Raw genomic sequence first — 12,194 nt, forward strand, 5'->3', positions numbered from 1 at the left:
GGAAACAGAATGTCCTCTTTCCCCCTTGTTGTCCGCCTATATATCAACCACATGTCAGTGTGATAACTCTTTGCATTAGAAAGCGGGGAAGGGGATTTGTCCCAATAGCATTTACCATGCAGTTTTATGTAATCCTCATACAGTCCTTAATCTCTGTATAAAGGCCAGAGAATGGTCTCTCGCTTTAGTTTTTGCATCCTCATGTTTAGGTGTTGCTGTCCTGTGTGCATCGTAATATATCTGTTTGTTTTGCACATATAAAAGAGCCTACTATGCCTGATACGACATTAATGTATTTCGATTTATCAATTCGATCTGCACATTTGCTCTGTTTTATGGAGAAGTGTTAATGTATTTATTGTTACCATGATAGTATGCAACAGCTTTGTCCCGTGATGGGGTATTTGATTCAGGACTCAAGACTGGGGTGCCATGGCAAAGAGCAGACAATTATAAAGACTAGAAATCCCTGGCTGTCTGTTTCACACTCATTGTGACCCTAGTGAGCGGTTGTAGATGATGAGAGTTCATAGTCCTCTCATTTCCATGGCAACATCAATTCACAAGGCTGAACAGTCTAACCTAGTTACCTCTTCTTCATCCAGCACAAACCACCCGAGCACACTTCTCACCACAGTACAATTCAATGATTCTTTGTCAAAAAAAATATACCCTCTAGATCGAATATGCACTGCATGAAACATCTAGTATGAATGAAAGTTGTGGAGTGTATTCTTAGGACTGGACTAACAGTTGCACATTGAATAAATATGTTCATCTTTACTTCAGCTCCCAATATATTACAAACCGGGGTAAGAGAAACATAGCAGTAGAGATTATTCCACATGCTGAAGAGTTTCTACACAAACACCTTTCTCATATAGCTAAAACCGAATGTTTTGTCCAAATCAATTAAAATAGCGTTTCATCAGCTCCATTACATTTCCCACATTTCCAAGGAAAACTGTCACTAAATCGACTGTCACTAGTCATTTACATGCCCCAAATGCTTTGCATATACCGTATACTTATTTTTTGTGTATATTTGTCAAACATCCAACAGTCTGTTATTTCAGTCAGGGCTATGTACAAAGGTGTGGCTCCCTCCTATTGACTTTGGGCGGTGGAGCAACTGTTCCATCCAAACTGCAATGTAAATTAACTGTCTGAATATGCATGCATGATTACATTAGTATATGTTTGGAGAGTTACATTGTCTATGGCAGGTACATGATACTTTATGTACATGCATAATGCAACAGAACAGAATGCAAAGCATGTTGTATAAATGTCATAACATACACTTTGACAGGAACACACGTGATATTGATGTACTGTTTTCCACATACATACATACATACATACATACCTAACATGATATCGGCTTTAGTTCACTGTGACAATAGAATACGGGCGGTGCTCTCAGATGCCAACCATTAGCCAGTGTATTGGTCTGACACCAAAAGATCACACAACGAATTTAGAGCAATTCTCTTTTAACATCCTCGTATCCTACATAAGATCCTTCGCCGGAGTAATCAACCACAGCCTAATGCCCCATTAACTGACTATACTGAAAAAAAGATTTGGATCCATATAGCTGTGCTCTGTGCCGCATGGCTTGTTCTGCATTTGTTGCTATTGGAATAAAGTTAGACAGTTCCCGTCCGCATTCAACTGTCCCCTTTTGATAAACTAAAACAAGTTGCCTGCTAAAACAACTTGGCTACGTGTAAGTAATATTTTGACTGCCTGATTAGGAAAAAAAGGCTGCATTTCCAACAATCATTTAGGCGTATTTCACCTTGTGGCTGTGATGGTCTGACTCACTGGGTAACATAACAACAGCCCAGGAGAGGTCCTACATTGATTGCCCCAGTTCCACTGCAACCGTTGTCATAACCATCATTGCTGTACTAATCATTCAAATAGTTCTAAATTGCAGTGGGACCAACAACTAATTAGGCCTACAGCAAACTAGGCTACAACAAAGATCAGGTACAACCTCTAACAAAACGCCCAAAACAACCCAATCAACTGCAAATGTTCTCATGGCACTGTTTTGGTGTAGTTTTCCTTTGGGATCATTTGTGTAGGACAGCTTCTTGTTTCCTAAGGAATTGCATTAACCAGTTTAAACAGTTTTACAGGCCTTTTTAAGGACGATTTGATAAATGGCTTAAAAAGTAGGCTATACTGTGTGTAGCATACCTTGGTTGACTAACATAAGGTTACACAGGTTAATCATCACTCGGGCCTTTTCAGAGTATTGTTTGGGTTAGGCCACCACAGTGACGTAGTCTTCTTAAGAATAAAGCAATAGGTCAATTGTGAACAATACAATGCATCAATATGGTAACATACACTATTGAAGAAGAGTAGCCTATAGACCTAATTGGATGGTTCACTGGAAAATGTAAAGTAGGTTAAAAGAATTCCAGTTTTACCTCCAATCTTTAATTTGATTGAAAGTATTTTTATTTTCTCACACAGAGTTTACAGAGATACCGCCTGACGCCAGTGAATGCAAAAGCCAAGGGAGAGACCAGTGTGCTGTGACCAACATAAGCATGAGCAACAATAGTGGAATTGGCGGTGTGCCTTCTAAGTCCCCCATTGAAACTGATGCAAACTGATACAAATATTTGAATCATGCCACAATTGTACTACACAATACTAAACAAGGTTGGAATGTTGCTATATCAATTCAATAAAAGACAATAATCAGTTATTTTGACACAAAAAAAGTACAAATCTGTTGAAATCGTACTGTGGATGTAGACCCCAGAATTTCCTGGTTGCTAAATTCGCCTAATATCAGTTTATGTAACAAAACAAGCATAGAAATCCCAGAACTGACAAGGTAAAAAAATCTCTCGTTCTGCCCCTGAACAAGGCATTTAACCCAATGTTCCTAGGCCGTCATTGAAAATAAGAATTTGTTCTTAACTAACTTTCCTAGTTAAATAAAGGTAAAATAAAAATAGAAAATAGAAAATGTAGAGAAGTCAGTGCTAGTAAGGGGGGTAAAGTCAAGTGGAAGTGTTTGAAGCTGGTGCACAAAACTGAAAGTAAAAGATGTCAAACCAAAATGTGAAATAGAGCACATAGAACAGATCTACAGCTTCTTAGACTTGAATTTCAATGAGAATGGCAGATCTATAACTAACATTTCTATGTGAATGTGGTCTGTCCCTTATGAAAAAAAGATTGCAGTCAGAGTGCAGTATAGGCTGCAAAAACTGAGTCCAAAATAACACCTTTTTTTTACGGCAGTAGTTTTGCAGTGTAACTGGAGTTACAGTGCAGTATAACTGCAGTTCAACAGCAGTACAATGCAGTTATTCTGCAAGTACAGTACTGCGAGTCGACTGCAGTTAGTGCACTTTCAAAATTGCAATATTTTTTTGTAAAGGGTCGCTCAAAAAGTAACATATTGCAGATTTTAATGGGGTATCAGCCTACTCAGTGACACTCACAGAACACAGGTAGCGTCATCGCTCTTATGGGGAACTGGGGAAAATCACCTTCCCAGTCAGTTTATTTATTGTCTATACATCCACGTTGCGATTTCAAATAAGCGCGATTTTTTGTCTTTTGTAGAATTTATAAAACAACACTCCAACTTTGTTTAGCATTATTTTGTACAAGTGTGTCATGATTCCACTATTTCCATCCCTTTGCATCAGTTTCAATCGGAGACATTTATTTTGAAGGTTAACCGCCGATTCCACTACTGTTGTTCACGCTAATATTATTCACGAACCCACGTGTGGTTACGCGCAGAGATCAGAGAGAGGAGAGACTGGAGCGAGCCGCACAGCTGTAAAACCGGTTTCTACTTGTTATCACAACCACAAAGTCATAATTGGCTATATCGTAACAATTCATAATATAACAAAAAATTGCTTTTTGTTATTTATGTAAGGTTAGGCATACGCATAGCAGTGTGGTTAAGGTTAGGTTTAACATCACATTTTAAGAAGATAAACTGTAGCAATAGGCGGGGTTTATGACTTTGTGGCTGTGGTAAGGACCCCGTTAAACATACGGCCACAGGATTTCCGTCTTCGCGTGAATACTGGCGACTATAACCAGGTATATTCTGCTTAACAAAGTCAGTATCTGTAAGCATATTTGTCACATTACAAGACGAGTCATAGTTTTGCTTTGGACTTCCAGTGTTGGAAACAAGCTACTTTATTTTAGGTTGGCGCACTCCACAGTTGATCCACAGCACGGTATCGATGGCTGAGGCACCGGATACCGGGGACCGTGTAACCCCTATCGTTCATAGCTCTACGGATTCACCCACGGCGATACTGGTGCCACCAACCTTAGAAGAGCTGGCTGAGGAGGAGGACGTTTTCCTGCCCGAAATGGTATCGCCTTGTCCAGTCTTCAAGACGGGAGAAGTAAAAGAAAAAGTGCCAACTCCGTTGGAAGGTGCGGAGGCATTGACTGCGGAGCAGTTGGATAACGACTTCTTACACCTCACTATTAGGAAGCAGGTTTCATACAGGTAGTACATTTTGAATTTATCCGCACTTCCTGTCTCAATCCCGCACGATATTTCAAATAACTACTTCAGTTGGCTACCAAATGTCTGAAGTTGTCTCTAATTTGCAACTTGAAAAAGTCAACATCACCTGCGGCCTGCAGCTCACCTGGTAGCTACTGTACCTTATTTGTAGGCAAGACAACATGTGTTCATGTGAGCTGACACCCCATTTCAATATGGTTCTTCGTCTAATAGATAGGCCTACATTAAAGTTATCATTGGGCTACATGATCCACTACAGTATTTTAATAGCATAATAGCAATATCGCATCTGTCAGCAAGGCCATCCAAATGTTCAGTTACCACAGTGATGGATATCATTCTTACTAAAAGCACCTGTTAATGTCCTTGGGAGTATAGTAAATTCATGTCAGCAATGGGGGATGTCAAGAAAACAACATTCTTCTGTGTCCTCCTCAGTCATAACTTTGAATTTTAATGGAACCGTTATTTAACTAGGCAAGTCAGTTAAGAACAAATTCTTATTTACAAACGACGCCAAACCCGGACGACGCTGGGCCAATTGTGCGCCACCCTATGGGACTCCCAATCACGGTCGGTTGAGATACAGCATAGACCTCACTCCGTTAATTTATGAGCTTTTGGATTAAATACATTATCCTTCATAATCTCCGACTTTTAGGACTGCAAATCTTGCTTCTTATTGGAATCCGGGCTATTTCAAATGGTTTGTAGTATTGTATATTTGGCTGGCTGCCCTCAGGCTATTGTTGGTTTGTTGCAACTCAGTGTGCTGTGCAAGTAAATGACATGACAGAGGGAGCAATTTGCCTGCTAACAGTCTTCTGTCAGGAGGAAGTGATGCACAGAATGACCTTTGACCATGACCCCTTACACATGACCCTTGGACACGTTTTATTAAGCATTCACACAGACATTACTACCACACTCTATTACATTTTAGTCATTTAACAGATGCTCTTTTCCAGAGTTAGTGTATTTCTAGGTAGTGCATTCATCTTAAAATGGCTAGGTTGGACAATCGCATATCTCAGTCATAGTAAGTACATTTTCCCTCAATAAAGTAGCTATCAGCAGAGTCAGTGGTGGGGGGGTCAAGTGCGAGTGTTACTTCACTGGAAAAAAAATGATTTGGCTACAGTACAGGATTTAATGTACAGGAGGATTTTGACAGATATACAGCATAACTGTATAATCTGTCATTGTATAACATCCACCAGACCACTTCATTCAAAATATTTGGTTTGCAATGACAGCGGTTGTGCAGTTTTTCCTCCATAATCCCAACTGTTTCCAGCTTGATTGTAGAGGATGGCGCAATTGTCTGTGCCCCTGACTGACTCATTTTATGTAAGGATTTGAGGGACTATTTTTCTGTGCGGGCTGTGTAGAATGATGTGACTCTAGTCACTGGGTGTTGGTTATTGAGAGTCTGTCACTGCCAGCGGATGCTGTGATGTGTTCGTGGCTCTTATGTAACAGGATGAGAAGCAGCAGCAGCAACAAGGGATCAGGAGGTTTTTTGCATTGTAAATAAGAGGCACTTACTCTGCTTAGTGAGCAGAATGCTGGGCTGGCTGCATCCACTGGCTGACTGGCTGGTCCATAGAGGCCTGATAATGCTGGATGGTTAAGGCTGGCCTGGCAATGAGTGAGGCTGAGGCCATGTCAGTTTGGCTACATAAATGTAGATTACCCATCGCTTTCCTCGGTGTCTGTGACTAACAGCATCAGTACAGTGACTCCACCAACAAGGCCTGGGGTAGTGGTCTCATGTGTGATTCAGATGTTATTAAAGACCAAACAGCACCTGCAGCAGGGGGGAGATGTTGACAGTTAAGGAGATAATGTTATGTGCAATCTGTAACGGATGTGAAATGGCTAGCTAGTTAGCGGGTACGCGCTACTAGCGTTTCAATCAGTTACGTCACTTGCTCTGAAACCTAGAAGTAGTGTTGCCCCTTGCTCTGCAAGGGCCGCGGCTTTAGTGTAGCGATGGGTAACGACGCTTCATGGGTGACTGTTGTTGATTTGTGCAGAGGGTCCCTGGTTCGCGCCCGTGTCGGGGCGAGGGGACGCCGTAAAGTTATACTGTTACACATCCATAAAAAAACAATTCCCCCCCCCCCCCCCAAGTCTCCTATCAGAATCGAGTATTCACCAAAGATGTTGTATAATTGCATAGTAATGATAACTACCTTTTTTGTTTTGATGAAATTGTAGATTTTGTGAAAAGTAGAAATGTGTGATAAATACAAAATGATCTCTGTTGTTTTGAATCTGTACGTACTCCAGCACTTTGGATTTTAAATGATATAAATACTATGAGGCTAACTAGCAGACTGTCAGCTTTAATTTGAGGATATTTTCATCCATATCCGGTGAACCGTTGAGAAATCACAGCAATTTTTGGTCATAGTCACCCCATTTTAGGGGACCAAAAGTATTGGGTCAAATTCAGTTATGTGTATTAAAGTAGGTACAAGTTAAGTATTTGGTCCCATATTCATAGCACACAATGATTACATCAAGATATGGACTCTACACATTTGTTAGATGCATTTGCTGTTTGTTTTGGTCGTGTTTCAGATTATTTTGTGCCCAATAGAAATGTCATGAATACACGTGAGGATCACAATGGGTCAGATCAGCTTGGCAATAGCTGACAATCACCAGACCTTCTCCCACACGCAAAGGGGGGAGGAGGGAACGGTGGGGGTTTTGACACCTCCACTCCCGGTCGTAAATTTTAAGCACTAGAGAATCCTCGATTCAATTCAAGGGCTTTTTTGGCATGAGAAACATATGTTAACATTGCCAAAGCAAGTGAAGTACATAATCAAAAGTGAAACAAACAATAAAAATGAACAGAAAACATTACACTCACAGAAGTTCTAAAAGAATAAAGACATTTAAAATGTCGTGTGTGTGTGTGTATATATATATACAGTGTTGTAACGATGTGAAAGTACAAAAGGGAAAATAAATAAACATAAATATGGGTTGTATTTACAATGGTGTTTGTTCTTCACTGGTTGCCCTTTCCTTGTGGCAACAGGTCACAAATCTTGCTGCTGTGATGGCACACTGTTATTTCACCCAGTAGATATGGGAGTTGATCAAAATTGGGGTGGTTTTTGAATTCTTTGTGGATCTGTGTAATCTGAGGGAAATGTATGTGTCTCTAATATTGTCATACATTTGGCAGGAGGTTAGGAAGTGCAGCTCAGTTTCCACCTCATCTTGTGGGCAGTGTGCACATAGCCTGTCTTCTCTTGAGTCGGGTCTGCCTACGGCGGCCTTTCTCAATAGCAAGGCTATGCTCACTGAGTCTGGGTCAGTCACAGTGGTCAGGTCTTCTGCCACTGTGTACTCTCTTTTTAGGGCCAAGTAGCATTCTAGTTTGCTCAGTTTTTTTTGTTAATTACTTGACACAGTTACTTTCTCACAGGAGCTCACTGTATTGCTCAACCTTAGGTGAATGATTTGTCACTAGGTCTGTCCTATTGTTATACTATGTAACTAAAGGAAACACTTGTAATGCTGTCCAGATGGTGTTTCAGATTGTGTTTCTATTTACAGCAGGGGTTGGAACCGGTTCAGGGAACAGAACTGAAAATCGGAGCAGAACCGTTCTTTTAAAAGCATGGGAACCGGTTAATAACGTTATTTTAGGTTCCTGGCATTTTTCCCCCAGTCCCACATAAAAACATAAAGCGCCTATGCAAAACCCTCACTCTGTCACTCGGAAACATATTCTAGTGTCTGCCTGCCAGCTGAAAGTCTTTGCCAGTGCGTGTGTAGGCTATATACCTGCCCCTCCCCCCCCCTGAAGAATAGGCTACTGTAGCTTACTAGCGTTACAAGTGTGATTCAGAAATTAGGGAGAGAGATTTTCAGAGGAGAATCGATTAACTTTTTTTAATGCTAGTTAAGGATACTGAAGTTACCACGTTTCACATTTAGATTTATTAACTACAAAAAGGAAGACGTGTTTTATTTTAATTCTGGTGCCGCTTTGCACACACAAGCTTGTTAACTAGCTAGCTCTGGTCCAACGTTAAGTCAACTTTCTGAAGTTCAAAGACATGAAAAGTTCCTTAATAGAAGCAGCGCCTCCGTAGGTATAATTCTGTGGCCCTATTCAGATAATGCATGTCATAACAACAAGATGCCCAGCGCTTCAAGCCAAGCCTCCTCCACCCACTCTCATTTCAGCTACAGGTGTCTGTCCAATGTATGTAGTCAACTGTATACAGTGGGGAGAACAAGTATTTGAAACACTGCCGATTTTGCAGGTTTTCCTACTTACAAAGCATGTAGAGGTCTGTAATTTTTATCATAGGTACACTTCAACTGTGAGAGACGGAATCTAAAACAAAAATCCAGAAAATCACATTGTATGATTTTTAAGTAATTCATTTGCATTTTATTGCATGACATAAGTATTTGATACATCAGAAAAGCAGACTTAATATTTGGTACAGAAACCTTTGTTTGCAATTACAGAGATCATACGTTTCCTGTAGTTCTTGACCAGGTTTGCACACACTGCAGCAGGGATTTTGGCCCACTCCTCCATACAGACCTTCTCCAGATCCTTCAGGTTTCGGGGCTGTCGCTGGGCAATATGGACTTTCAGCTCCCTCCAAAGATTTTCTATTGGGTTCAGGTCTGGAGACTGGCTAGGCCACTCCAGGACCTTGAGATGCTTCTTACGGAGCCACTCCTTAGTTGCCCTGGCTGTGTGTTTCGGGTCGTTGACATGCTGGAAGACCCAGCCACGACCCATCTTCAATGCTCTTACTAAGGGAAGGAGGTTGTTGGCCAAGATCTCGCGATACATGGCCCCATCCATCCTCCCCTCAATACGGTGCAGTCTTCCTGTCCCCTTTGCAGAGAAGCATCCCCAAAGAATGATGTTTCCACCTCCATGCTTCACTGTTGGGATGGTGTTCTTTGGGGTTGTACTCATCCTTCTTCTTTCTCCAAACACGGCGAGTGGAGTTTAGACCAAAAAGCTCTATTTTGTCTCATCAGACCACATGACCTTCTCCCATTCCTCCTCTGGATCATCCAGATGGTCATTGGCAAACTTCAGATGGGCCTGGACATGCGCTGGCTTGAGCAGGGGGACCGAGTTCAAACAGGTGCAGTTAATATAGGTAATGAGTGGAGAACAGGAGGGCTTCTTAAAGAAAAACTAACAGGTCTGTCAGAGCCAGAATTATTACTGGTTGTTAGGTGATCAAATACTTATGTCATGCAATAAAATGCAAATGAATTACTTAAAAATCATACAATGTGATTTTTGTTTTAGATTCCATCTCTCACTGTTGAAGTGTACCTATGATTAAAAAGTACAGACCTCTACATGCTTTGTAAGTAGGAAAACCTGCAAAATCAACAGTGTATCAAATACTTGTTCCCCCACTGTAGCTTGCCCGCACCATAGCAAGCTGCTCTATCCGCACTGATTGAAGTAATTTAATGTCGAGCCAAGTGTTAAAAAAATTGATATTTCAGAGGTTTAGAGAAGAACGATATAAACCATTACTTTTTGGGGGGTTCGAACCGGTTCAGAACTTTATTTTGCTGGTCTGAACAGTGGAATGGGGGGGGGGGAAATGGTTCTGTTCAGAACGAAACGATTGGAAAGTAATCTGTTCCAACCCCTGATTTATAGTAACAGTCCTGATCATTTGGACCGCCAAGCATTCCGCTGTCTGAATGCTAAATTGTCCTTGATGGTATTTGGGGTAGGCTCAAGGACACAGAAAGGGGCGTGCTCTTCTGTCCAGCAGATTAAAACTGGGGGAAATCGAAAAGTTAGAAAATGAACACATCCACGAATGGCAGCAAATTATAAATCCCCAATTTTCCTCAATCTTTAAACTAGGATGAATTAGACCTACTTTCTAGGCAACCAGACAAATAGGTTTCTTTCTATTTAATCTCAATGGGATTAACCTGGTAAATAAATGGTGCCATGCAGTGTAAGTAAGGGTAAAGGATGACTGAGAGGTTACAAATTGATCCCTTCAATTTGAATCTAAATTGAGGGAACCTATGGCATACTATATTTCTGTTGGACGAGATCTTTGGTGATCTCTTACTGTATATGCAAATAAACTGTACGGATTGTTTGGATTTTGTTTGTGGAGAAATGGGAGCAACAGATTAAGGTAGAGATTTTTAATTCCATTTCATCACAGAATGTTGTTTCTGGTGTTCAGGATGAGGTTGAGTTTATCCTGAGCTTTAGATCAGATCACCAACACATCAAGCCTGTTCCACTAGTTTGTCGTAAGTGGGTCGTAACTCTACATCCAACGTAAAATGTGCTTTATGCCGTAGCAAAACATACCTGTTGCACCACCTGGGCGTTAGCCCTTCTATGAGCTACGCCTGCGATGATCTTCTTTTATGATATGCACAGACAATAATAGCAATCTATATTTTCAAGAGGATGTGAGTCTCGTGCTCATATATCACAACCTCCGCTGGCTTCGCTTTGTTTCCCTTGAATCCTAGTCGGGCTATAGCCTCGGCTACTACGCGAGCGAAGAGCAAAATAACCACCTTTTTATGCTAGGCAAGCATAGGCTACGTAACATGCTAGCAAAATGTTCCGATAACACTGTTAGACGAGCAAACTAGACAACAGATTATCGTCATGAACACTCAACTCAATTTGGCTAACATTTTACCAGCCTAATTGTAGCCAAATATCTAAATGTAAATTCTGTCAAAACAAAAATCTGACATTGATTGATTTATCAAGATGTCCCCATGCTTGTCTCAAAGCAGAGCGATAGTGCTGTCCCAATCATAACGGTGCTGAAATGATAGTTGACTACACCCGGATATTGCTTTAAATTATTTAAAAAAAAAATAATGGTTGGATGAATTTGGGAGTTTCAATAAACAGCGATATGATAAATGCCTTCAATGACATTAGTCTACTTTATTCCAAAATGTTCATAATTCAGTGATATTCATTCCCACAATAATTATTGATTGATCCATCCAGTTGTCGTTAAGAAAACGTACATGCATAGTGGCGGGCTTTGCGAAGTGATGGGGCATCCCTCGCAAAGGTTAGAACTGCCACGAGGATGGTAACAGCCTAGTAACGGGTACTGCGTAGCAACCATCATAAATGAAGCATCAATGCTCCATGAACCCGCATTGCTTACGCCGGACTTAGCTACGACTAGTCTTATTTTTGGTTGGTGCAACAGGTGTGAATTCTCACCCCGAAGTCGGACGTAGCTACGCCCGACCTAACATTTCAGACCAACCTTTTTTTACACCCAACTGGTGCAACCGGCCCTGCAGATGATTCAGTGATGAAAACCGATGAGATTGTTTAATCGCAGAGACCTATGATATATTGTATTCTGTGGAGACAGTGTTGGCCTACGTAGATGTTGAATCCAATACCGGACCAGATCCATTCATACTGAAATGAACCAGCACCAGCTGTGCCTCCCTCAGTAAAGACTGCACGACGACGTGCACTACACGGCCTATTGAAATGCATAATGACATTAAAGCCACCAGGCCTCTCCTGAAATATGGATAATACCCTTTGTACTCGTTTCCTGAGTCTTTTGCATGTTATAAAGATGAAGGAAATTGTCATCCT

At 41.1% G+C, this 12,194-nt stretch overlaps 1 protein-coding gene across 3 annotated transcripts in view; it reads left to right on the forward strand.

Moving 5' to 3' along the window:
- Nucleotides 1-3,841: 3,841 nt before the first annotated feature.
- LOC129834229 (diacylglycerol kinase zeta-like) overlaps nt 3,842-12,194 on the forward strand; it is a 134,853-nt gene continuing 126,500 nt past the window's right edge. The window contains exons 1-2 of one of the 3 annotated variants that reach the window (XM_055898997.1): nt 3,853-4,098; nt 4,210-4,522. In XM_055898997.1, the coding sequence (XP_055754972.1) occupies nt 4,248-4,522 (275 nt within the window). In that variant the 5' untranslated portion in view covers nt 3,853-4,098; nt 4,210-4,247. Of the gene's footprint in view, nt 4,523-12,194 lie in introns of all 3 variants that reach the window. The other 2 variants (XM_055898999.1, XM_055898996.1) reach the window with 2 other exon arrangements.

Source organism: Salvelinus fontinalis, chromosome 35 (assembly GCF_029448725.1).
Source record: "Salvelinus fontinalis isolate EN_2023a chromosome 35, ASM2944872v1, whole genome shotgun sequence".
NCBI lineage: Eukaryota > Metazoa > Chordata > Actinopteri > Salmoniformes > Salmonidae > Salvelinus > Salvelinus fontinalis.